At 46.5% G+C, this 24649-nt stretch overlaps 1 protein-coding gene across 1 annotated transcript in view; it reads left to right on the top strand.

The window, feature by feature from the left end:
- The window catches only part of LOC140210902 (uncharacterized), a 69695-nt gene extending 46157 nt beyond the window's left edge, over positions 1–23538 (top strand). The window contains exons 8-14 of the mRNA XM_072280166.1: positions 2357–2525; positions 4884–5057; positions 11281–11733; positions 15682–16111; positions 20628–20811; positions 21978–22065; positions 22323–23538. Coding sequence (XP_072136267.1) covers positions 2357–2525; positions 4884–5057; positions 11281–11733; positions 15682–16111; positions 20628–20811; positions 21978–22017 — 1450 coding nt within the window. The 3' untranslated portion in view covers positions 22018–22065; positions 22323–23538. The remainder of the gene's footprint in view (positions 1–2356; positions 2526–4883; positions 5058–11280; positions 11734–15681; positions 16112–20627; positions 20812–21977; positions 22066–22322) is intronic.
- Positions 23539–24649: the final 1111 nt, after the last annotated feature.

Below are 24649 nucleotides of genomic sequence, written 5' to 3'. Positions count from 1 at the left end.
AATTTTTTCCTCTTCACATACCTAAAGAAGCTTTTATTATCCTCCTTTCTATTCTTGGCTAGCTTGCCTTCGTACCTCATCTTTTTTCCCCATATTGCCTTTTAAGTTATCCTCTGTTGCTCTTTAAAAGTCTCCCAATCCTCTGGCTTCCCGCTCATCTTTGCTGTGTTATACTACTTCTCTTTTATTTTTATACTGTGCTTGACTTCCCTTGTCAACCATGGTCGTCCCTTACTCCCCGTAGAATCTTTCTTCCTCTTTGGAATGAACTGATCCTGCACCTTCCCAGAAGTACCTGCCATTGTTGTTCCACTGTCATCCCTGCTAGAGTATCTTTCCAGTCAACTTTGGCCAGCTCCTCCCTCATGGCTCCACAGTCCCCTTTATTCAACTGCAATACTGACACTTCCGATTTTCCCTTCTCCCTCTCAAATTGTATTTGAAAACTTATCATATTGTGGTCACTTCCTCCTGATGGCTTCTTTACCTCAAGTTCCCTTATCAAATCCGGTTCATTACACAACACTAAATCCAGAATTGCCTTCTCCCTGGTAGGCTCCAGTACAAGCTGCTCTCAGAATCCATCTCAGAGGCACTCCACAAACTCCCTTTCTTGGGGTCTGGACCAACCTGATTTTCCCAGTCTACCTGCATGTTGAAATCCCCCATAACAACTGTAGCATTACCTTTGCGACATGCCAATTTTAACTCTTGATTCAACCTGCACCCTATATCCAGGCTACTGTTTGGGGCCCTGTAGATAACTCCCATTAAGGTCTTTTTGCCCTTAAATTTCTCAGTTCTATCCATACTGACTCTACATCTCCTGATTCTGTGTCGCCCCTTGCAAGGGACTGAATTTCATTCCTCACCAACCGAGCCACCCCACCCCCTCTGCTCACCTGTCTGTTCTTTTGATAGGACGTATACCCTTGAATATTTATTTCCCAGCCCTGGTCCTTTTGCAGCCATGTCTCTGTTATTCCTACAACGTCATACTTGCCAATTTCCAGCTGAGCCTCAAGCTCATCCACTTTATTTCTTATACTCCGTGCATTGATATATAATACTTTTAATCCATTACAGTACTCCCCTCACCTTTCACATCGATTCCGATTGCACTTGGCCATACTCTCCGATCCCTTCCTGAGCTTTCTGCCCCGTTAATTCTGCTGTCTTTCTTAACTTTCCTTATTCTCTCTTTCCCTTTAACTCCATCCTTATATTTCCTCTCCTCCCCCCCACTATTTAGTTTAAACACACCAGTGTAGCAGGGGCAAACCTGCCTGCCAGAATGCTGCTCCCCCGCCTGTTAAGGTGCAACCTGTCCCTTTTGTACAATTCATCCTTGCCCCAAAACAGATCCCAGTGGTCTAAGAATCTAAATCCCTGCTTCCCATGGGGCCATGGCCCAATCATGGCCGTGGGACCAAGATCACCCATGTCATACAACACGGCACATAATGATGATGTCATATGACCCAGCACATAATGATAGAAACATAGAAACGTACAGCTCAATACAGGCCCTTTGGCTCACAGAGCTGTGCCGAACATGTCCTTACTTTAAACATTACCTCGGGTTACCCATAGTCCTCCATTTTTCTAAGCTCCATGTACCTATCCAGGAGTCTTTTAAAAGACCCTATCATATCCGCCTCCACCACCGTTGCCGGCAGCCTATTCCACGTACTCACCACTCTCTGTGTGAAGAAACTTACCCCGACATCTCCTCTGTATCTGCTTCCAAGCACCTTAAAACTGTGCCCTCTCGTGCTAACTATTTCAGCCCTTTAACATCAAAAAAAGATGGGCTGGCATTGGAGAAAATCCAGAGGAGGTTCAAAAGAATGATCCTGGGAATGAAAGGGTTAAGTTTTGAGGAGCGTTTGATGGTTCTGGGCCTGTACTTGCTGGAGTTTAGAAAAATTTGGGAGGATCACATTGAAATCTATCAAATATTGAAAGGCCTAGGCAGAGTGGATGTAGAAAGACCGTTTCTTTCTGTATGGGAATCTAAAGCCACAGCCTGAGAATACCAGAATGTCCTTTTCGAACAGAGACAAGGAGGGATTTCTACAGCCGGGGGTGGTGAATCTGTGGAAATAATTGCAGAATATGGCTGTGGAGGCCAAGTCATTGGGTAAGAGGAGATTGATAGGTTCTTGTTTAGTAAGGGGGGAGTCAAAGGTTATGGAGAGAAGGCTGCAGAAGGAAAATATCTCAGCCGTGATGGAATTCTGGAGCAGGCTCGATGGGCTGAATGGCCTCATTTTGCTCCTGTGTTTTCTGGTCTTATGGCAAGAGATCGATTTTCAATGGAATAACTGACACCTCCTCTTTGCTTTCCTATTAGAGCTGACGAGAAACGAAACAACCAGGCTACCTGGGTGGAACAGGTGGAAAAGTACGAAGATGAAAACATGGGGAACTTCAAAAGGATCTACCCGAGCTCCACTTCAGAGAAATACGAGAAGTTCTTGGAAACGGTTGACTCCAAGGCTCGGGAAGAATATGTCAGGCAGGTTTACACTGCCCCTCCCAGTCCTGCCCCCTTCCTCCCTCCCTCTTCAGTGTCCCACAGCCACCCAGTGTCCCATCACCTGTCAAACGGTGAAAGGCCTCGAAAGAGTGGATGTGAGAGATACTTCCTATGGAGGGAGAGTCTCGGACCAGGGAACACAGCCTCAGAACAGAGGCGGAGGAGTGTCCTCTTAGAAAGGAGGAGAGGAGGAATTTCTTTAGCCAGAGAGTGGTGAATCCATGGAATTTGCTCCACAGGTGGCTGTGGAGGCCAAGTCATTAGGTATATTTAAAGCAGATGCTGATAGATTCTTGATTGGTCGGGGCATGAAGCGATAAGGGGAGAAGGTAGGAGATTGCGGCTGAGAAGGAAAATGGATCAGCCATGATGAAATGGCAGAGCAGACTTGATGGGCCAAATGGCGTAATTCTGATCTGCATCATATGGTCTTAACCACATTCTCTACTACCCCTGTATAATCCCTCCCCAATCCTTTCACCCTCTTTCTAATCCCACACCACTTCCCCACTACCCACAACACAATTGTGTCGCGTTCTGGTTGCCTCATGATTGGAAAGGTGCAGAGGAGGTTTCCCAGGATGCTGCCCAGATCAGAGAGCATGTCTTTATGGGAATGGGTGAACGAGTTAGGGCTTTTCTCTTTGGAGCGAAGGAGGGTGAGAGGTGACTTGATGAAAGAGATGAAAAAGGCATAGATCAAATGGCAGTCAGAGACTTTTTCCCAGGTTGGAAGTGGCTAATGGGGAAGGGGGGCATCATTTTAAGGTAATTGGAGGAAAGTATAGGGGGAATGTCAGAGGTAAATTCTTCACACAGAGAGTAGTGAGTGCATGGAACACCCTGCCAGGGGTGGTGGTAGAGGCAGATACATTAGGGACATTAAAGAGACTCTTAGATGGGCACATGGATGATAGAAGAATGGAGCGCTCTGTGGAAGGGAAAGGTTAAATTGACCTTAAAGTAGGTTAAAGATTAGCACCACATCGTGGGGTGAAGGGCCTGTACTGTGCTGTCAGGTTCTATGTTCTCTCCCTCCACAGCTATATATTCTTACCATCATTAAGGACCCCCACCACCCAGGACATGCCCTCTTCTCATTGCTACCATCAGGGAGGAGGTACAGGAGCCTGAAGACCCACAGTCAACGATTCAGGAACAGCTTCTTCCCCTGTGCCACCGGATTTCAGAATGGACATTGAGCCCAGGAACACCACCTCACTGTTTCTTGCAGTCTTTTTGCACTACTCATTCAGTTTAATTTTTAGTATGTTTCCTATTGCAACTTACAGTGTTTTTATGTCGCAAGTTTCACAACAACTTTCCCAATATATGTCAATGATGTGAAACCTGATTCTGATCAAGTGTGGTGATTCATCACTGGTGATACGGAACAGAATCAGAATTTGGTTCATATCACTGGCGTACGTGGTGAAACTTGTTGTTACGTGGTAGCAGTACAATGTAATACATAATAATCAAAACTGTGAATTACTGTGTATATATATAACAGTTAAATTAATTAAGTAGTGCCAAAAGAGGGGGAGCAAAGTAGTGAGCTCGTGTCCATTCAGAAACCTGATGGCTGAGGGGAAGGAGCTGTTCCTGAATTGTTGAGTTTGTGCCTTCAGGCTCCTGTACCTCCCCCCTGATGGTTGCAGTGAGAAGAGGGCATGCCCTGGGCGATGGGGGTCCTTGATGGTGGAGGCCGTCTTTTTGAGGCATCGCTCCTTGAAGGTGCCCTGGATGCTGGGGAGGTTAGTGCTCATGATGGAGCTGACTGAGTTCACAACTTTCTGTAGCTCCTTTCGGTCCTGTGCAGTGCCCACTCCCCCACCATACCAGATGGTGATGCAGCCGATTAGAATGCTCTCCATGGTATATCTGTAGAGATTTGCAAGTGTCTTTGCAGACATACTAAATCACCTCAGCCTCCTCATGATATATAGCTGATGTTATGCCTTCTTTGTAACTGCATCGATATCCTCAGAGATGTTGACACCCAGGAACATGAAATTGCTCACTCTCTCCACTTCTGATCCCTCTGTGAGGACTGATGTGTGTTCCCTCGTCTTACCCTTTGAGGTCTGCAATCAGTTCTTTGGTCTTACTGACGTTGAGTGCAAGGTCAGGTACACTTCCCGTTCCTATGTCAAAGAGCACCCCACCCCCAAATGTTAGACTGACGGGTGATTCTTGCCCCCGGTACTGCTCCCTCTGAAACAGCCGAGCATGCTGTCCCTACTGGGCAGACGGTTGGAACATTGAAGGGGTGGGAGAGGGCATTGTTAATATTGGTACAATGGCTTGGTATTGAAAATCTCACTCTCTCTCCAGGCAGATACGCAGGGAAATTCAGCAGAGGCAGGAGCAGAAGGAAATGCTCCTCAAAGAACTGGGGTTCCCTGAAGAGAATCTGCAAGAAGAGTCCCAGTTGCAGAAGAATCCGACCCTGTTGATCTTGGTGAAGCCAAAGTCACCAGAAGGACTGCAGACGTCATCATCCTCCACTCCTGTAAGAGTTTCTCTTGGTTGACGTGCTAAGTCGCCTTAGGTGGGACTGATGATTTAATCTCCGAGATGTAGATGATTTCAACTGAGCTGACATCTTGTAGATGACTTACAGCTCAGCTCAAAGCAACCTCTCAGCTGTCAAGATTGGGAATTAAATATCCAAGGATATCAGGTTATATGGTTTGATAGGCAGGAAGGTAAGGGAGGTGGGGTAGCGCTCTAAGGATGAGATCAGTGCGACAGTGAGAGACGATATAAGATCTAAGGAGCAGAATGTTGAGTCCATCTAGGTAGAGATTAGGAACACTAAGGGAAAAAATAATCACTGGTGGGAGTTGTCGATCAGCCCCCAAATATTAACTTTACAGTGGCACAGGCAATAAACAGAAATATCTCAGACACGTAAGAATGGAACAGCAGTTATCATGGGAGACTAACTTGCACATAGATTGGGTGAATCAAGTTGGTCGAGACAGTCTTGTGGAGGACTTCATAGAACGCATAAGTGATGGCTTTCTTGAACAGCGTGTTACTTAACCTACAAGAGAATGTGTTATCTTAGATCTGGTCCTGTGCAATGAGAAAGGTAAAATTAGTGATCTTGTAGTTAGGGATCCTCTTGGAAAGAGTGATCACAGTATGACTGAGTTTCCCATACAAATGGAGGGTGCAAAAGTAGTCTGGGAACACAGGCTATATGGTGGGACTATTGAGGAGCATTGGAAGACTTTCAAAGAGATTTGTCACAGTGCTCAACAAAAGTATATTCCAGTTAAAAGCAAGGACAGTAAGGGTGGGGAGAGCCAGTCTTGGATAACTGAGGAAATTAAAGAAGGTGTCAAACTAAAAGTGTGTGAATAGAAAGCCTCCAAGAGTAGTGGGAAACTGGAAGACTGGAAAAATTTCAAAAAGCAACAAAGACCCATCAAGCAACTAATAAAGAAAGGGAATAAGGAAAGAAAATAAACTAAAATTCTCTGGATTGTGGGCAGGTTCTGGTGGATGAGGAGACGGCGAATGTCACGCCACTGTTCACAAAATGATGTAGGCAAAAGCAGGTAACTATAGATCAGTAAGTTTAACATCTGTAGTTGGGAAAATGCTTGAAGCTATCATTAAAGAAGAGATAGCAAGACATCTGGCAAGAAATGGATCCATCAGGCAGATGCAGCATGGATTCAGCAAAGGCAGATCCTGTTTGACAAACTTACTGGAGTTCTTTCAGGATATAACAAGTGCAGTGGGTACAGGGGAACAGATGGACGTTATTTACTTGGATTTCTGGAAGGTGTTTGATAAGGTGCTGCATAAAAGACTTAGCCATAAGATAAGGATGCAAAGAGTTGGGGTGATGTATTAGCATGGATACAGGATTGGTTAACTGAAAGAAAGCAGAGTTGGGATACATGGGTGTTACTCTGGTTGGCAATCAGTGGTGAGCGGTGGTGCCATATGGGTCGGTGCTGGGCCTGCAACTGTTCTCGATATATATTAACGATCTCCAAGAGGGAATCGAGTGTAGTGTATCTAAGTTTGCTGATGATACCAAACTGAGTGGAAAAGTAAATTGTGCAGAAGATACAGAGAGGTACGTATAGATAGGTTAGGTGAGTGGGCAAGGGTCTGGCAGATGGAGTACAATGTTGGTAAATGCGAGGTCATCCACTTTGGAAGGAAAAATAGAAGAGCAGATTATTATTTAAACGGTAAAAATTTCCAGCATACTGCTGTGCTGAGGGACTTGGGAATACTTGTACATGAATCACAAAAGGTTGGTTTGCAGGTGCAGCAGGCTGTCATGAAAGCAAGTGGAATACAGTATTGGCCTTCATTACTAGAGGGACTGAATTGAAGAGCAGGAAGGTTATGCTGCAACTGTACAGGGTACTGGTGAGGCTGCACCTGGAGTACTACATGCAGTTCTGGTCTCCATACATGAGGAAGGATATACTGGCTTTGGAGGCAGTTTGTTGGTCAGGTTGGGATTGGTGCGGGGAGAGTTGAGGGCAGTGCATTCAGTGGAGGAGTGAAGGAGTGATGAAGTCGATGTCCCGTCGGCAATTCGAGATGAGAAGATCCAGAGCAGGCAGAGAACCAGAGCGGGGAGTCCAAGTAGAGGAGGAGGTGATTGAGGGTAATTTCAGAGATGTGAGAGCGGATCTTTTACACAGAGAGTGGTGGGTGCCTGCGGTGGTGGCTGAGATAGATACATTAGAGATTTTTAAGAGACGTTTAGATAGGCACATGAATGTGAGAAAGATGGGACGATATGGACATTGTGTAGACAGGAGAGATGAGCTTAGTTAGCTATTTGATTACTAATTTAATTGGTCTGGCACAACGTTGAGGGCCGAAGGGCCTGTTCCTGTACTATACTGTTGTATGTTCTATTAAAGGACTCCTGTCCTCAGCTGCAGGGATATCTTTGAACGAACGTCTGAGGGTCACGCCAGTGGGTCTTTTCACTGCTTTAGCCTTCAGCCCAAGCGGGGCTTTGGTTCAGAGGTTGGGAACGGGAGCTGGCTTTCAAGATAGCAACCAAACCTGTTGGCAGATGTTTGTCCTGGCCAGACAGCTTGGTGTCAGCGTGAGAGAGGGAGAGAGAGAGAGAGGATTCCAGTCTTTCTGCATGTAAGGATGTAATGCTGAGGCTTTATAAGGCAGTAGTGAGGCCTCACCTGGAGTCTTGTGTGCATTTTTGGGCCCCTTATCTCAGAAAGGATGGACTGATATTGGATGTTTGAATAGGCAGCTCAGGCAACGCATCACCAAATGATTAGATAGGGCGTCAAAGGTTAAAGGGAAAATGGGTTTGAGAGGGAAATAGATCAGCCATGATGAAACAGCGGAGCAGACTCGATAGGCTGAAAGGCCTAACTCTGCTCCAATGTCTTAAGTTCTTCCGGTCTTTCATATGGAGACTGTCCTCCAGTCCGCTGAAGGAGTCTGTTAGTGAGCTAGACCTGGAGGTTCTGCATTGGTTGGAATGGACCATGGATGTTGTGTCCTAGCTGTCTACATGATGTGCAAGCCAGGGAAGTACAACACAGAGAGCAAGTTGTTGCCTACACAGCAGGCTAGCTCTCTCCATGTAGCTGATGAATGCAAAGGAATGGCAGAGATCGACAGTTTGGCATCAGCCCAAAGCAACTGGTTTTAAGGCATCAGTAACCCACCTAGGTGCCTTCTCCTGTCAGTAGATACGGTTCCGCCAGTCTTAGTAGCTCAGCCAGACGTGAAGGCCAGGAGCTGGACTTGGTTGTCAGAAGCCTGCCCTGCCGTGCAATGTGATCATGTCTGCTCTATGCTGACTACAATTCTTTTTTTCCTGTATTGGTTTACGTATTAATAAACAGCCAGCAGGTGGAGATTGTGTCTCTCTCAGCCTTTGGCAGTCCATCAGGGTCAAGCATATTTTGCTTCCAACCCACGACACACACACCAAGTGCTGGAGGAACTCAGCAGGTCAGGCATCAACTCCAGTGAGAAATACAGTCGATGTTTCAAACCAAGACCCCCTCATCAGGACTGGAAAGGAACTGGGAAGAAGCCAGAATGAGACTGGGAGGTGGTGGGAGCGTGGAGGGAAGGAGTACAAGCTGGCAGGTGATAGGTGAGACCAGGTAAGGGGGAAGATGGATAAAGTTAGAAGCTGGAAGGGTTTAAGTCAGGGGTTCCCAATATCATAAAACCACAAGATATGGGAGCAGAATTAGGCCATTAGTCTGCTCTGCATTTCATCATGGCTGATCCATTTTCCCTCTCAGCCCCAATCTCCTGCCTTCTCCCTTTATCCCTTCATGCCCTGACCGACCTCTGCCTTAAATATACAAAAATACTCGGCGTTCACAGCTGACTGTGGCAATAAATGCCACAGATTCACCACTCTCTGGCTAAAGAACTTCTTTCTCATCTTCCTATTCATCTCTAAAAGGACACCTCGCTATTGTGAGTTTGTCCTCTGGTCTTAGACTCCCTACCATAAGAAACATCCTCTCCACATTCACTATGAGACCCCTTGCTTAATTGTACTGGTCCATGGCAAGTAAAAGGTTGGGAACCCCTGGTAGAGGTGGAAGAGTTAAAGGGCTGAAGGAGGAGGAATCTGATGGGAAAGGAGAGTGGACTATGGGAGACGGGGAATTAGGAAGGGAAGAGGGTGAAGATGGGAAGGTCTTCATTGAGTTCACAACATCCAATCTGCTCTGGTACCACATATTTATGTGGGCTGTCCTGCTGAGACTCTGGACAATGTTGGCCCCTCCAGGACATTGATAGTTGGGTCTTAAACAACTGTTGGGTCATTGAATATCAGGGATAAGCAGTTAGATGCCCTCTTGCTGGAGATATCATTACCTGGTGTACTGGTGGCATGATAACTTGGCTTCCTGGTGTCTGGCTATAACACTGAAGAGTCCCAAGCCTACTGTCTCCCCTGTACCACTGCGACCTTTCTTACCTGTTTGCTGTAGTAGTGAAATCTGCCCCAAAACCTTGTAAATTATAATTCTTTGAGGACAAAGAAATCTGGCTGTGGGAAACAAGCTTCGTTTGTGTAGAGCTTTTCATTGATGGCATGAACTATTTTTCCAACTACCGGTAATTTTTTCCCTCCTGCTTCCTATTCCCCATTCTGGCCTCTTTTCCACATCTCCCTATCACCTCCCCTGGTACCCCTCCTCCTTCCCTTTCTCCTGTGGTCCACTGTCCTCTCCTATCAGATTCCTCCTTCTCCAGCCCTTTTACCTTTTCCACCTATCACCTTCCAGCTTCTTACTTCATCCTGATCCCCCACCCACCTAGCTGCACACATAATCTTCCCTTCTCCCCACCTTTTTTATTCTGGCTTCTTCCCCCTTCCCTTTCCAGTCCTGATGTAGGGTCTTGGCCCAGAAACGTCAACTGTTTATTCATTTCCATAGATGCTGACTGACTTGCTGAGTTTCTCCAGTATTTTGTGTGTAGAATTCCATTTACCTTTGCCATTATCTACATTACTCCAGCTAACGTTCTGTGACCCCCCCCCAGCTCTCCCTGTACAGTAGCATTCTGTGATGTCACGCTCTCTCTCTCTCTCTCTCTCTCTCTCTCTCTCTCTCTCTCTGTTTAAAGGATATTTTACTTTCTTGCTCCTTTCACCATCATCATTATGTGTCATGCCGTATGATATGGGCAATCATGGTCTTTGGCACTGTGGGCAATGGCAAACCTCTTCTGGGCCAGTGTCTTTACAAGACGGGTGACCCTAGCCATTATCAATACTCTTCAGAGACTGTCTGCCTGGCATCAGTGGTCGTATAACCAGGACTTGTGATATGCACTGGCTGTTCGTACAACCAACCACCACCTGCTTCCGTGGTTTCATGTGACCCTGATCGGGAGGGCTAAACAGGTGCTATTCCTTGCCCAAGGGTGACCTGCAGACTAGTGGAGGGAAGGATCACCTTACACCTCCTTTGGTAGAGATGTATCTCCACCCCACCACCCAGCTACACCTTTAACCACACATTATAGTCCAGCTCCCCTGTGGCATTTACCCTTCAGGGAAATATCTAAAATAGCTCACACAAAATGCTGGAGGAACTCAGTAGGCCAGGCTACAGTGAATTCTAAATCACAACTGTCTATGTTAAAAAGAAATTACATCATTGCCCCTCTGACCCAGGCCTAGGCTGATTCCAGACTGAACAAGAGGCCTGAGCGGAAATCCAGGAACCGGAATCTCAGTAGCCAAAGTGAAGAGATTTATGGCAACTTAACAATTATCCTCAATCTCTTTCCTCCAGTTATTGACCCTCCTGCCGCTGAAAGCAGTTTCTCTTGACCCACCCTCCATTATTTGATTGCTTCTAATAAATCTGCCTTTCTCACCTGTCTCAAAGGGCAGTAGCACTGGGGCTTCTCACATCTCACCACGTTAAATGGTCCCCTCTCCCTGGGCCAGCTGCTCACTGACCTGTTCCGGTATCAGGAATGGCATTATTGGTGTCATGTTATTCTGTAATATCATGGAAATAACTCTTTGACTACATCGTGTTCTTGTCACTGGTGCCATTGTCAAGGATTCTTCTGCACGCCTCTCTGAGTCTGAGGCGAAACTGAGTGGTATTCTGAGTGTCACAAGTTCAGGAAGTTCATCTGACACTGACCACCAAGATTGTTTTTTACTGAGTGTTTTAAAATGCCAGCTGTTTTCAAAGTTTTTTTTCCTCTGTATTCTTCAGACCAGCCAAGTGCTAGGAATTGTCTCCAGCCCAAGCCAGCGAGCAGGCAGCTGGGAGGAGAAGAATGTGGGCCACAGCTGTGAATTGTCTCCAGGCAGAGCAGATGTTGAGCCAGAGCTGGTTTCTGAACAGAAGGCTGATGGCACAGAACACTGCTCGCTGCTCCAGAACCAATCCCAAGCAGAGCAGAAAGAATCAGGCCAGAAGCAGGAGCAGACAGAGGTTCCATCGGAGATCCCTGCTGAAGCACAAGAGGGAAATGCTGTGAGTGAGGCAGTGAACCAACCGGAGGCCAATGGTCAAAAGTTCCAACAGCAGGCCCAAGTCCTGGACCAACAAGAGGCCGAAGACGGGGATCAGCAGCAGGTTCAAGATCTGGTGCCACTGGAGCCCCAAGCTCTGAAAGAGGCCAAAGACCTGGCGCAGCACGAGTCACCATACCCACCTCTACTGGTAATGTTGCAGCTCTAACAAAACCCTAGTTAGACTACGCTTGGGAGTATTGTGTTCAGTTCCAGTCACCTCATTACAGGAAGGATGTGGAAGCTTTAGGTAAGGTGCAGAGGAGATTTACCAGGATGCTGCCTGAACTGGAGGGCATGTCTCGTGAAGATAGGTTTAGCCAGCTGAGGCTTTTCTCTTTGGAGCAAAGAAGGATGAGGGGTGACTTGATGGAAGTGTATAAGACGATAAGAAGCACAGATCAATTGGACAGCCAGAGTTTTCTTCCCAGGCAGAAATGGCAAATGCCAGGAAGCATAATTTCAAGGCGATCGGAGGGAAATATCGAGGGGATGATAGAGGCAGAGAGTAGTGGGTGCATGGAACACCCTGTCATGGGTGGTGCTAAAGGCAGATACATAAGGGGCATTCAGGAAATGCTTAGATGGGCACATGATGATGGAAAAATAGAGGGTTAAGTAGGAGAGAAGGGTTAGATTGATCTTAAAGTAGGTTAAAAGTTGGTACAACATCGTGGGTGAAAGGACTGCACTGTGCTGTGGTGTTCGATGATCTATGTTCTCAATCACACATAGGCAAGTTGAGAATTTGAATTGACCAAGGCCTGTGTCAACAGGAAGCCCAAGTCATAGTCACAGAGCTATCGGTCCCTTTGCCCTGATGCTAACCACGATTACAGGGACTTGAGGACCTGAGTTATAGGAAAAGGCTGAATTGTTTGGGACTTCATTCCCCGGGGCGTTGGAGGTGGAGGGGAGACTTGATTGAGGTATACAAAATGATGAGAAGTATCCATAGTGTAAAGGCAGGCAGGCTTTTCCCACTGAGGTTGGGTGGCACTGAACTGGAGGTCATAGGTTAAGGGTGAAAGGTGAGTGTTCAAGGGGAACCTGAGGGTAATCTTCTTCACTCAGAGTGTGGAATGAGCTGCCAGCAGAAGTGGTAAATTGTGGTTAGATTGCAATATTGAAGAGGAGTTTGGATGGGTCCATAGATGGGAGGGTAGGGATGGCTACAGTCCAGGTGCTGGACGACAGGACTCGGCAGATTAATAAATTGGCATGGCCTGGATGTGCTGAAAGGCCTATTTATGAACTAAATGACTCTTTGGCTGCTAATCTGTACTCAAATACTCTACCATTGCGCTTATAAAATTAATTTTAAAATGACAAAATTTTAGAAAATACTAGAAACTGGAGCAGACTTCATGCATTTTTTGGCCTCTGTAAAACCATAAGACATAGGAGCAGAATAGGCCATTTGGCCCATTGAGTCTGCTCTGCTATTCCATCGTGGCTGATTTACTATCTCTCTCAACCCTGTTCTCCTGCCTTCTCCCCATATCATTTGATGCCCTGACTAATCGAGAACCTGCCAACCTTCGGTTTAAATATACCCAATGACCTGGCCTCCGCAGCCGTCTTGTGGTAACAAATTTCACAGATTCACCACCCAATGACTGGATGCATTCTATGGCCCTTATAGGATTCCATGCGTTTACAGGCTCTCTCAGGAGTAGACAGGGTTCAGTTCCTGAGAACGGTCTGTAAGATGGAAATGAACAGAAATAGTGCACGGGACAGGGTCACGGGAAGAACTACGACAGGGGAGCGAACAGGTGTGGCAAGAGCAGCTGCCAGCCCGTCTCACTGACCCAGTGAGAGGCCGAATTGAATTTGATTGAATTGAATATTATTTCTTACGTCTTTCACATACACGAGGAGTAAAAATCTTTATGTTACATCTCCGTCTGAATGTGCAATCTGTAAATTGTAGTAATTTGTAATAAATAGGATGTCCAGTAATTTATACAACAGTACAGTCAATATAGCTCAGAAATACGGTTGTGTCAGCGTGAATTAATCAGTCTGATGGCCTGCTGGAAAAAGCTGTCCTGGAACCTGTTGGTCCTGGCTTTAATGCTGCGGTACCATTTCCCGGATGGTAGCAACTGGAACAGTTTGTGGTTGGGGTGACTTGGGTCCCCAATGATCCTGCAGGCCCTTTGTACACACCTGTCCTTGTAAATGTCCTGAATCATGGGAAGTTCACAAGTACAGATGTGCTGGGCTGTCCACACCACTCTCTGCAGAGTCTTGCGATTGAGGGAAGTACAGTTCCCATACCAGGCACTGATGCAGCCAGTCAGGATGCTCTCAGTTGTGCCCCTGTAGAAAGTTCTTAGTTTCTGGGGACTCATGCCGAATTTCTTCAACTGTCTGAGGTGAAAGAGGCGTTGCTGTGCTTTTTTCACCACACAGCTGATGTGTACAGACCACGTGAGGTCCTCGGTGACGTGTATACCGAGGAACTTGAAGCTGTTCACCCTCTCAACCCCAGATCCATTGATGTCAATTGATGTCCCCATTCCTCCTGTAGTGCACAACCAGCTCCTTTGTTTTTGCGACATTGAGGGAGAGGTTGTTTTCTTGACACCACTGTGTCAGGGTGATGACCACTTCTCTGTGGGCTGCCTTGTTATTATTTGAGATCAGGCCAGTCAGTGTATAGAGAGTCTGTTCAGTGGTCCCATCACTGCTCGGCCTGAACCGGCCCCCTGATTGTAGTGGCTTGGCTGGATCGAGAATGCAGTGTGGGGAGCAAACACCAAGTTACAGAACCACTAACGCCATCTGGGGCACAGGCCTTTGACAGCAGCTCGCCAGAGTCCTCCATCCTGGGAGTCTTTCAACCTGTTCCCAGGTGTGGCCCATCTTCTTGGCAGATCCTTCCTCTCCCAGGGATGGAGCTTCTGCTGGGGTTTCTGCAGCTCTGGGTTTTTAACCCCATGCCCAGGTGGTGGGGTGGTGGGAGTGAAAGCAGTTGGGAAAGCTCCATTCCCACAAGGTAGAAGATTCCTGCGGCGTCGGAGAGTCATAGAAAAATACGGCAGAGAAGCAGGCCCTTCAGCCTATCTAGTCCATGCCGAGCCATTTTAAACCGTCTATTCCCATCGACCTGCACCGAGACCATTGCCATCCATATCCCCTACCATCCATGTACCTATCCAAACTTCTGTTAAATGTGGAAACCGAGCTCGCACGCACCACTTATGCTGGCAGCTTGTTCCAAACTCTCCCCACCCTCTGAGTGAAAAAGTTTCCCCTCATGTTTCCAGGTGGCAAATGCAGTTACTGCATTGCCCATCCTGAAAGAAACTGTCCGAGTTTTGAACAGATACTAATGGGTCCCTTGCAATTATTTCCCGAGAACATTAAACTGATCCAACACCGTGCCTTTTCTTTAAAATATCTCAGTCAGGTTAGACTGAAATGTCTATACAGAGCGGACGTGGAGAGGATGTTTTTGAAAGTGGGAGAGTGGAGAACCAGACAGTGCAGCCTCAGAAATGAGGTTCGTCACTTTAGAATAGAGATGGGGAAGAATTTCTTGAGCCAGAGGGTGGTGAATCTGGAATTCATCGCCACAGGCGGCTGTGGAGGCCAAGTCATTGGGGATATTTAAAACCAGAGTTTGATAGGCTCTTGATTAGTCAGGGCATCCAAGGTTATGGCAAGAAGGCAGGAGAATGTGGTTGAGGTTATAAATCAGCCATGATGGAATAGAAGGACGTCCCTTTAGAACGGAGATGAGGAGGAATTTCTTTAGCCAGAGGGTGGTGAATCTGTGGAATTCATCGCCACAGACGGCTGTGGAGGCCAAGTCGTTGGGTGTACTTACAATGAAGGTTAAGAGGCTCTTGATTAGTAAGTGTGTCAGAGGTTACGGGGAGAAGGCAGAAGGCTGGGGTTGAGATGGACAATAAATCAGCCATGAAGGAATGGTGGAGCAGACTCGGAGGGCTAAGTGGCCTAATTCTGTTGCTAAGATTTATGGTCTATCTACGAATAGGTTATGAGGTCAGCACAACATTGTGGGCTGAATGGCCTGCAACATTCTGTGTTCTAAACCTTTCATCTATATTTCTGTTTTCTTCAGAATACCCAGTCGGAGATCTTCGAGGAGCTTGACCAGAAGAGCACAGTTGTTGGGGAGGAAACCGAACCAGCGGACGCGTGCAGCACGCTGCCGGCCGAAAGCACAGAGCAGAATGGGAGCTCGAGGCAATTCCTCCCTGAGGTCCAGAGTCAGCCCAGGAGCCAAGGTGGCCCCGAGGCCCAGGCGCTCCCCCAGGGGGGGCAAAAGGCCGCTAGAGAGATGCTGAGCGCAACGGGCAACCCGCATGCCGCCTCGAAGGCCATCAAGAAGTTGTCTAAGGTCCTGAAACGCAACCGCAGCCAAGTGGGCCTGGCAAGCAATGTGAATTGTTCCGGACAGACTGATGCTGCAGGGCACGTTAATGTCACTGAGGAGATTTCAAATGCACCTCGGGATCAGCGTGATTCCTGTTGCAACTGCTGGGGTTACAGTAAGTGAAATACAACCTTTTAGCCTTCTAAACTCGAAATCTGGGTTTCCTCACTTGCAGGGACTCCACAGTTTGTGTTCTCAGTATTACTTGTTTAGTCTTTGTATTTGCACAGTTTGTCTTCTCTTGCCCATTGGTTGCTTGTCAGCGATTGTGTGTACAGTGCCTCTAAAAAAGCATTCGTCCCTTTTGGAGGTTTTCATGTTTTGTTGTTTTACAACACTGAATCATATTGGATTTAATTTGGCTGCTTTGACACTGATCAACAGAGAAGATCTCTTTTGTGACCAAGTGAAAACAGATCTCTACAAAGTGCTCTAAATTAATTAGAATTATTAAACACAAAACAATTGACTACCTAAGTATTTTTCCCCTTCAAGTCACTATTTAATAGATGCACCTTTGGCAGCAATTATAGCCTTGAGTCTGTGTGGACAGGTCTCCATCAGCTTTGCACATCTGGACACTGCAATTTTTCCCCTTCCCCTTCCTTCTTTACAAAACTGCTCAAACTCTGCTAGATTTGCATGAGGATTCCATGGGGCAACACTGCAGCGTAGTGGTTAGCGCAATACTTTACAGTACTGGTGACCCCAGTTCAATTTCAGCCGTTGCCCGTAGAGAATTTGTATGTTCTCCCCATGACCGCGAGGGTTTCCTCCGGGTGCTCTGGTTTCCTCCCACAGCCTAAAGACCTACCAGTTGGTAGGTTGATTGGTGGTTGTAAAACTGTCCTGTGATTGGGCTGGGATTAAATCGGGGGATTGCTGGGTGGCACAGCGGAAGGGTTTACTCCACACTGTATGTTAATAACATCAAATAAGTTAATTAATTAACTCAAAACATGAGGTTTCTCACTTTCAGGGACTCTGCAGTTTGTGTTCTCGGTACTATTTATTTATCTGTCTGGTTTTTTTTGCACATTGGTTGCTTGTCAGTCTTTGTGTGCAGATTTTCATTGATTCTGCTGCAGTTCGTTGTCCTACTGTGAATGCCCGCAAGAAAGTTCATCTCAGGGTAGTATATGGTGGCGTATATGTACTTCAAAAATAGATTTACTTTGAACTTTGAACCTCGAAGTAAGGGAAACATAACCTTCAGACCACATTCAGAGTATTGTCAGCTGTGGAAACTCCTACCAAAATTCGGTTGCCCCCCCCCCCCATACCTAACCAACATCATCGGTCGGTTCCCCAAAGGCATGGAAGGCCGCATCAACATGTGTGGTGAGTTGTCAAACCCATTATCCATCAGCAACGGCGTAAAACAGGGTTGTGTTCTGGCTCCTACTCTGTTTGGACCATTCTTCGCTGCTGTTCTTTAGGATGCCACATCAGACCTGAAGTCAGGGGTCTTCCTACAAACAAGGGCTGATGGCGGGCTCCCCAACCTCGCAAGATTGAGAGCAAAATCAAAAGGCAGGGACATTGTGGTGCATGAGCTACAGTTTGCTAATGACTGTGCACTGGTTGCCCACGCTCTCGAAGACTTACAGGAGATCACCAGTGCAGCCAAAAGCTTCAGACTGACAATCAGCCTGAAAAAGATGGAAGTTTTGTACCAACCAGCTCCTGGCTGAAGCTACGAAGAACCAACTGAACTCATTGATGACACTTGTCTCAATGCTCTCAACAAGTTTTGCTACCTGGGAAGCATAATCACATCCTCAGCTTCTCTGGATGTAGAGACTGAGTCAAGAACCAGAAAAGCCTGCTTTGCCTTCGGTCAGCTGAAAGATCGAGTTTGGTCACAGAACATCAGGTTGGCCACCAAGTGCAAGGTACACAGGGCCGTTGCCATATCAACCTTGTTATAACGGATGTGAGACATGGTGCCCATGTCAGAGACACTTACGCCAGCTTGACCAACTGCAGCAGCGTCACCTACGTTCTCTGATGAAGATCACCCGGCGAGACAAGGTCTCCAATACCGAGGTCCTCTCTCGAGCCGGAATGCCAGCAGTTTCAACCTTGGTGATGTCAGCCCAACTGCACTGGGCAAGACATGTTGTCAGAATGCCTGACGGAAGACTGCCCAAGGACATCTTGTACGGCTAACTGTCCAGTAGCACCCAAAAATGAGGAGGCCAGCGACTACGGTACAGGGAGGTTCTGCACAGGAGCCTCAAGAAAGCTGACATTGCCCCATCAACATGGGAAGATCTGGCTCAAGATTGCTCACAGTGGAGGGACGCCATCAGAAAAGGTGTGGATGCTGCTGAGAACAAGCTCAACGAGGCAACAGAGGAAAGGCACAGGAAGCGCCACAACAGAGCTTCTGCCCCTGCTGTCCCTCCAGGCCTCACCTGCCAAGCATGTGGCAAGCAGTGCCCGTCAAGGATCGGCCTGTACAGTCACTCCAGGATGCACATATCAAACCCCACTAACTGACTGAAAGTAACGTCATCATCCTATGGGATGGATAGCTAGAGAGATTGTCAGCTGTTCTCAAGGTTCAAGATTCAAGTTCATTTATACGTGTGCAGTACAGTGCAAAAGTCTATATATATCGAGAGAGAGAGCGTGAGCTAGAGTGCCTAAGAGTCTGGCCATTCTCCTCTGACCTCTCTCATTAACAAAGTGTTTTCACCCACAGAACTGCTGCACACGGGATGTTTTTTTAGTTTTTCACACCATTCTCTATAAACTCTAGAGACTGTTGTGCTTGAAAATCCCCAGGAGATCAGCAGTTTCTGAAATACTCAAACCACCCTGTATGGCACTAACAATCATTCCACGGTCAGAGTCACTTAGATCACATTTCTTCCCCCATTCTGATGCTTAGACTGAGCAACAACTGAACCTCTTGACCATGTCTGCATGCTTTCATGCACTGAGCTGCTGCCACATGATTGGCTGGTTCGATATTTGCATTTACGAGGCGGTGTACCGAACAAAGTGGCTAATAAACCTTGTGTAGGAACATTTTTTTAAAATTCTGAATGTGTGCTAGATTTTATTACAGCCTTGTGGGCTGAGTAAAACTGAATTATTAGTTGTTGAATTAAGTGTTTCAGGAAACAATTAAGTGCCCAACGCGTCACCAGCACCAGACTACCAGCCATCAAGGATGTATTCCAAGTTCAAAGTACAAAGTACAGTAATTATCAAAGTATGCTTACGGCGCACAGCCTCGAGGCTCATCTTCTTGCAGGCAGCCACAAAACAAAGAAATGTCAGAGAACCCACTTAAAGAAAGCAACCCACGAAACAAGACCATCAGACGTGCAAAGTCACGCAAACAACAGAAACAACAAACGAGTAACGCTCAGAACATCAAACATCAGAACGCAGGATCCCCAGAAGTGGGTCCACACCCACGAGCCACCGGGGGGTGAGTGAAGCCGGTCCAGGAGCTTACCCAGCATCAAGGGCCGGGAAAGAGCCAGTAACGTCAGGATCCCACCCACCCTGCTCACGGACTGTTTGTCCCTCTCCCATCGGGTAGGAGGCTGCATAGCATCCACGCCTGGACCAGCAGACTCAGAAACAGTGACTAACCCACACCCCCAACCACCACTACCTGATCATTTCCTGTCAGTGTCACCTTCTGTACAGACACTCAGTGATTCAGGAACAGCCTCTCCCCCGTCATCAGATTTCTGAATGGACATTGAACCTGTGAACACTAATTCACTATTTTCTTTTTGTCTTTTTGCAAGACTTATTTAATTGTTTAATTTTTTATATATTTACTGTAATTCACAGTTTTTATTTTCTATTGCAAGGTACTGCTGCCGCACAACGACAAATTTCATGGGATATACTGATGGTATTAAAGCTGATTGTGATTTTGAGACACTCCTGTGCCTAGAGTCACCTTATGCACGTACAATCAATCCATGTATATAAGCTATCTTATGTATTTATATTTATTGTGTTTTTATTATTATTATTATTGTGTTCTTTATCTTATGGAGCTTATCTTAGTAATGAGTTAAGCATCGATTTGTCGAACTTCTAGTTTTCTTCTTCACCATTCCCCATTCTCATTTCTTTCTCTCACCTTATCTCCTTGCCTGCCCATCACCTCCCTCTGGTGCTCCACCGTCGTCCCCTTCTTCCATGGCCTTCTGTCCTCTCCTATCAGATTCCCCCTTCCCCAGCCCTTCATCACTTCCACCAATCGACTTCCCAGCTATTTACTTCACCCCACCCCTTCTTCCGGTCTCACCTATCACCTACAACCTCGTACTTCTTCCTCTTCTCCCCCACCCTCAACGTCTTCTCCCTTCCTTTCCAGTCCTGATGAAGGGTCTCAGCCTAATGCGTCAACTGTTTACACTTTTCTGTAAATGCTGCCTGACCTGCTGAGCTTTTCTGGCACTTTGTGTGTGTTGCCTTGGATTTCCAGCATCTGCAGATTTTCTTGTGTTTGACTTGGTGTGTTTTATTTATCTCCTGCATCCCATCCAGAGTTACGATTATTTCATTCTCCTTGACACTTGGGTACTGAAAGTGACACTAAACAAGCTTGAATGTTTTTCGATAGCTAAAGTATTCAGTTCATACCCCAGACAGGATCTGCTGCATGAGCTGGTTATGGGACAGTGCCGTGGAACGCGACTGCAGGAACCCGCCCGAGCACCAGCAGAATCAAGTTGCCGAGAGGTTTCCCAACGCGTCTGCCTATCCCGAGAGGGTGACCGAGGACAGGAGCAAACCCAGGATTAGACAAAGGGACCTCAACAGTCATGGCAGGTAAAAAAAAAAAGGTGAACGCCAGAAATTTTCTCTGGTGTTTCCTCTGGGTGCTCCGGTTTCCTCCCACCGTCCAAAGACGTACCGGTCAGTAGTTTAATTGGTCATTGTAAATTGCCCCGTGATTAGGCTGGGGTTAAATCGGGAGATTGCTGGGCGGTGAGGCTCAAAGGGCTGGCAGGGTCAATTCTGTGCCGTCTCTCAATCAATGAATCAATCAACCTAACCCTCCCCTCCTGCACAGCCTGCCATTTTCCATCATCTGTCAGCCTATCTAAGTGTCTGTAAAGCACCGCAGTCAGCGTAATGCCTTCAGTGCCACCAGGTTCAGGAATAGTTATTACCACTCAACCATCAGGGTGAAGGTACAGGAGCCTCAGGACTCACACCACCTGGGTCAGGAACAGTTATTACCCCACAACCATCAGGAAGGAGGTACATGAGTCTCAAGACCCACACCACCGGGTTCAGGAACAGTTATTACCCCTCAACCATCAGAAAGGAGGTACAGGAGCCTCAGGACCTACACCACCAGGGTCAGGAACAGTTATTACCCCTCAGCCAGGGGTGCACTGCTGCCGGATCTCACCAGAGTGCCACTCCGGCACCTCTGTAAAAAATGTCAAAATATACAAGCGGGGAATTTAACAGTGGCCGCTATAGTTGATTGGAAAGAGGCTCTTTTTATCTTTGTGTTGATAGGAAAAAGAGTAGTGAGCAATGAATGAGACGAAATACATTTCCAAACCTCTCAAGTGGTTGCTGTCCTCCCCGTTAACATTTTTCACTTACAAAATGCAATATTTTCTATTCATACAGATACAATTATAATTTCTGTAAAGATTCAAGCTTCTTTCACTTTTTATATACTTAAAGACTAAACAGGATTTGTATTGGTCTAACCATGTAATACCCGATGTGTGAGGATATTGTGGGTATCCACACACACAGGTACACTTCCTGTCCAACCATTTCTGCGAGAGAAACGGTACGAGGCAGAGTTGCCAACCTACGGCTTTTGATACTAATATTCACCAATATTCGTGGCTTAACCAATCGTTCATCAGACGTTCTTGTTTCATACTTGATTACTTGGTTCCAATTTAGATGGCTGAAAGTGTAAAAAACTTATTTGCTTTATTTCTGTTCTTTTGATACCTGCTTAGGAGCACTGCTCAGCACTGCGGGCCCTGCTGTCTGCTCTGACTCAGCCGTAGAAGTCAGGCTACATCTGTGGTGCTCGCCAATACAAAGGTAAATTTTTCTCACTAACAACCCTATGGCTTCTAAGCAAACAACGTTACTTTACTTGCTTGATAATTATATTTTATGATAATTAGTGAGTACAACCATGCAATACTTTGTCATATTATTAAATTAAGTATGATATGTTTTATTGTACCAGTTATACACTGAAGTGTAGTGATAGGCTATAGTCTTGTTCATGTCGTAACTATCACTATATTTCTGTGGAGCTGGGGAATTCATGTATTTCTTTCATCTTGGTTCAGTGCCTGACATTATAAGAAGCCCTGTTCACATATATATGTCACACCCAATTTGCGTACCTGCTCAAGGGGAGTGAAGAGGACGGACGAGTGCGGGAGCGGTCGGCGGTTCCGGAACAGCGGATACCGGAATTCGACGGTTCGAAGGTTGTTGGAGGTTCGGAGGTCGTTCGTGGACGGATCGGGGAGGTGTGAGCTCCAACGACTTAATTTGGTGCACAAAACTGACACATTTACTGAGTGGCACCTTTGTTTTTTTTTGTGTCCACTAACCACACCACCAAAAAGAGTTATAAAGTGTAACTTAACTGTCTGATATTTTACAGTGTGGGCTTGTATCGGGGTGCATTACGTAGCGTCTACGCAAACGTGAGTACACAGTTTGGTAGGGCCTACGGCAGTTCCCCTAGACGGACGTGAGTTGATCGAGCCGAGCATTACATATCTATCTAGCTAGGGTGCCTGAGACTTTTGCACACAGCGCTGTATTTGTCAACATGGAGCGGAGAGCGAGCTTGTAAATCTGGCAGGAGCAAAGAATGTTGGGAATGGCGAGGGTGGAGCACCGCGGGAGGGGTGTGGGACAGGTGGCAGAGGAGGGGTGCCAATGCACTTGGATAGCGTGGTTGCAGACACACCCAGCCCTAAGACACCAGGCAAGGCCATTTGATTCCAAACAATTGGTTTATTGATCATTACAGATGTCTCTCTGGTGCTTCCCACTCACTGCCTCTCCCCTCCCTATTCCCAACCATGATCCCCCCTCTCCCAGTCCACAATAGAGACCCACATCAGAATTAGGTTGATCATCACTCACATACATAATGAAATTTGTATTTTTTTTGCAGCAGTACGGTGTAATCCATAAAATCACTACACTGTGCAAAAGTCTTTGGCACGCTATTTATATATATGTTTGTGCGTTGTGTGTCTGTCCCTAAGAATTTGGCACAGTACTGTACATATTTTGATAGAAAAGTTTTTAAAGTTCCAAGTTCAAAGTAAACTTTCACTTTTCATCTTGCAGGCGGTAACAGTCCACGTTGGCAATGATCTGCAGAAAAACCGCTTCAGCCGTTTCTAGGCAATTCAACGCCTCTACAGTGCACTGATGCCCCTGTCCACTTGCGCTCCAGCCTCTTCCGTCTTGGACATGATACGACGCCGCTTAAATCGGAGAAGAAATCATTTTATAACTTACTAATCTACTGAGTGGAAATTTTAGTCCTTAACTTCCTACTTTTTGTAAATGTATCTCTTTCCAAAATGAATTAAATATATTTAAAGCTTGCAAACTACTGTAATGTTGCATCAGTTCTTTTGCCTCCCCAGTAGATAACGTGTTGATGATATTTTACCTGTATGGTTGAGGGAGGGAGAGATAGCAGTGGGAACATTGACACATAGAAACAAAGAAAATCTACAGCACAATACAGGCCCTTTGGCCCACAAAGCTGTGCCGAGCATGTCCCTACCTTAGAAATTACCTCGGGTTACCCATAGTTCTCCATTTTTCTAGGCTCCATGTTCCTACCCAGGAGTCTCTTAAGAGACCGTTTTGTTTCCGCCTCCACCACCACCGCTGGCAGCCCATTCCATGCACTCACCACTCTCTGCATAGAAAAACTTACCCCTGACATCTCCTCTGTACCTACTTCCAAGCACCTTAAAACTACGCCCTCTCGTGCTAGCCAGTTCAGCCCTGGGGAAAAGCCTCTGACTATCCACACAATCAATGCTTCTGATTATCTTATACACCTCTATCAGCCACCTCTCATCCTCTGTTGCTCCAAGGAGAAAGGGCTGAATTCACTCAATCTATTCTCACAAGGCATGCCCTCTAATCCAGGCAACATCCTTGTAAATCTCCTCTGCACTCTTTCTATGGTTTCCACATCCTTCTATAGTGAGGCGACCAGAATTGAGCGCAGTACTCCAAGTGGGGTCTGACCAGGGTCCTAAGGAGCTGCAACATTACCTCTCGGCTCTTAAACTCAATCCCACGATTGATGAAGGCCAATGCACTGTATGCCTTCGTAACCATAGAGTCAACCTGCGTAGCAGCTTTGAGTGTCCTATGGACTCAGACCCCAAGACCCATCTGATCCTCCACACCGCCAAGAGTCATCATTAATACTATATTCTGCCAACATATTTGACCTACCAAAATGAACCACCTCACACTTAGCTGGGTTGAACGCCATCTGCCGTTTCTCAGCCCAGCTTTGCATCCTAACAATGTCCCACTTTAACCTCTGACAGCCATCCACACTGTCCACAACACACCCAACCTTTGTGTCATCAGCAAATTTACTAACCCACCCATCCAC

This window comes from Mobula birostris, chromosome 16 (genome assembly GCF_030028105.1).
Source record: "Mobula birostris isolate sMobBir1 chromosome 16, sMobBir1.hap1, whole genome shotgun sequence".
In the NCBI taxonomy this organism is placed as follows: Eukaryota; Metazoa; Chordata; class Chondrichthyes; order Myliobatiformes; family Myliobatidae; genus Mobula; species Mobula birostris.
The sequence above is the reverse complement of the archived record's forward strand: the minus strand, read 5'-3'. Positions and strand labels throughout refer to the sequence as shown.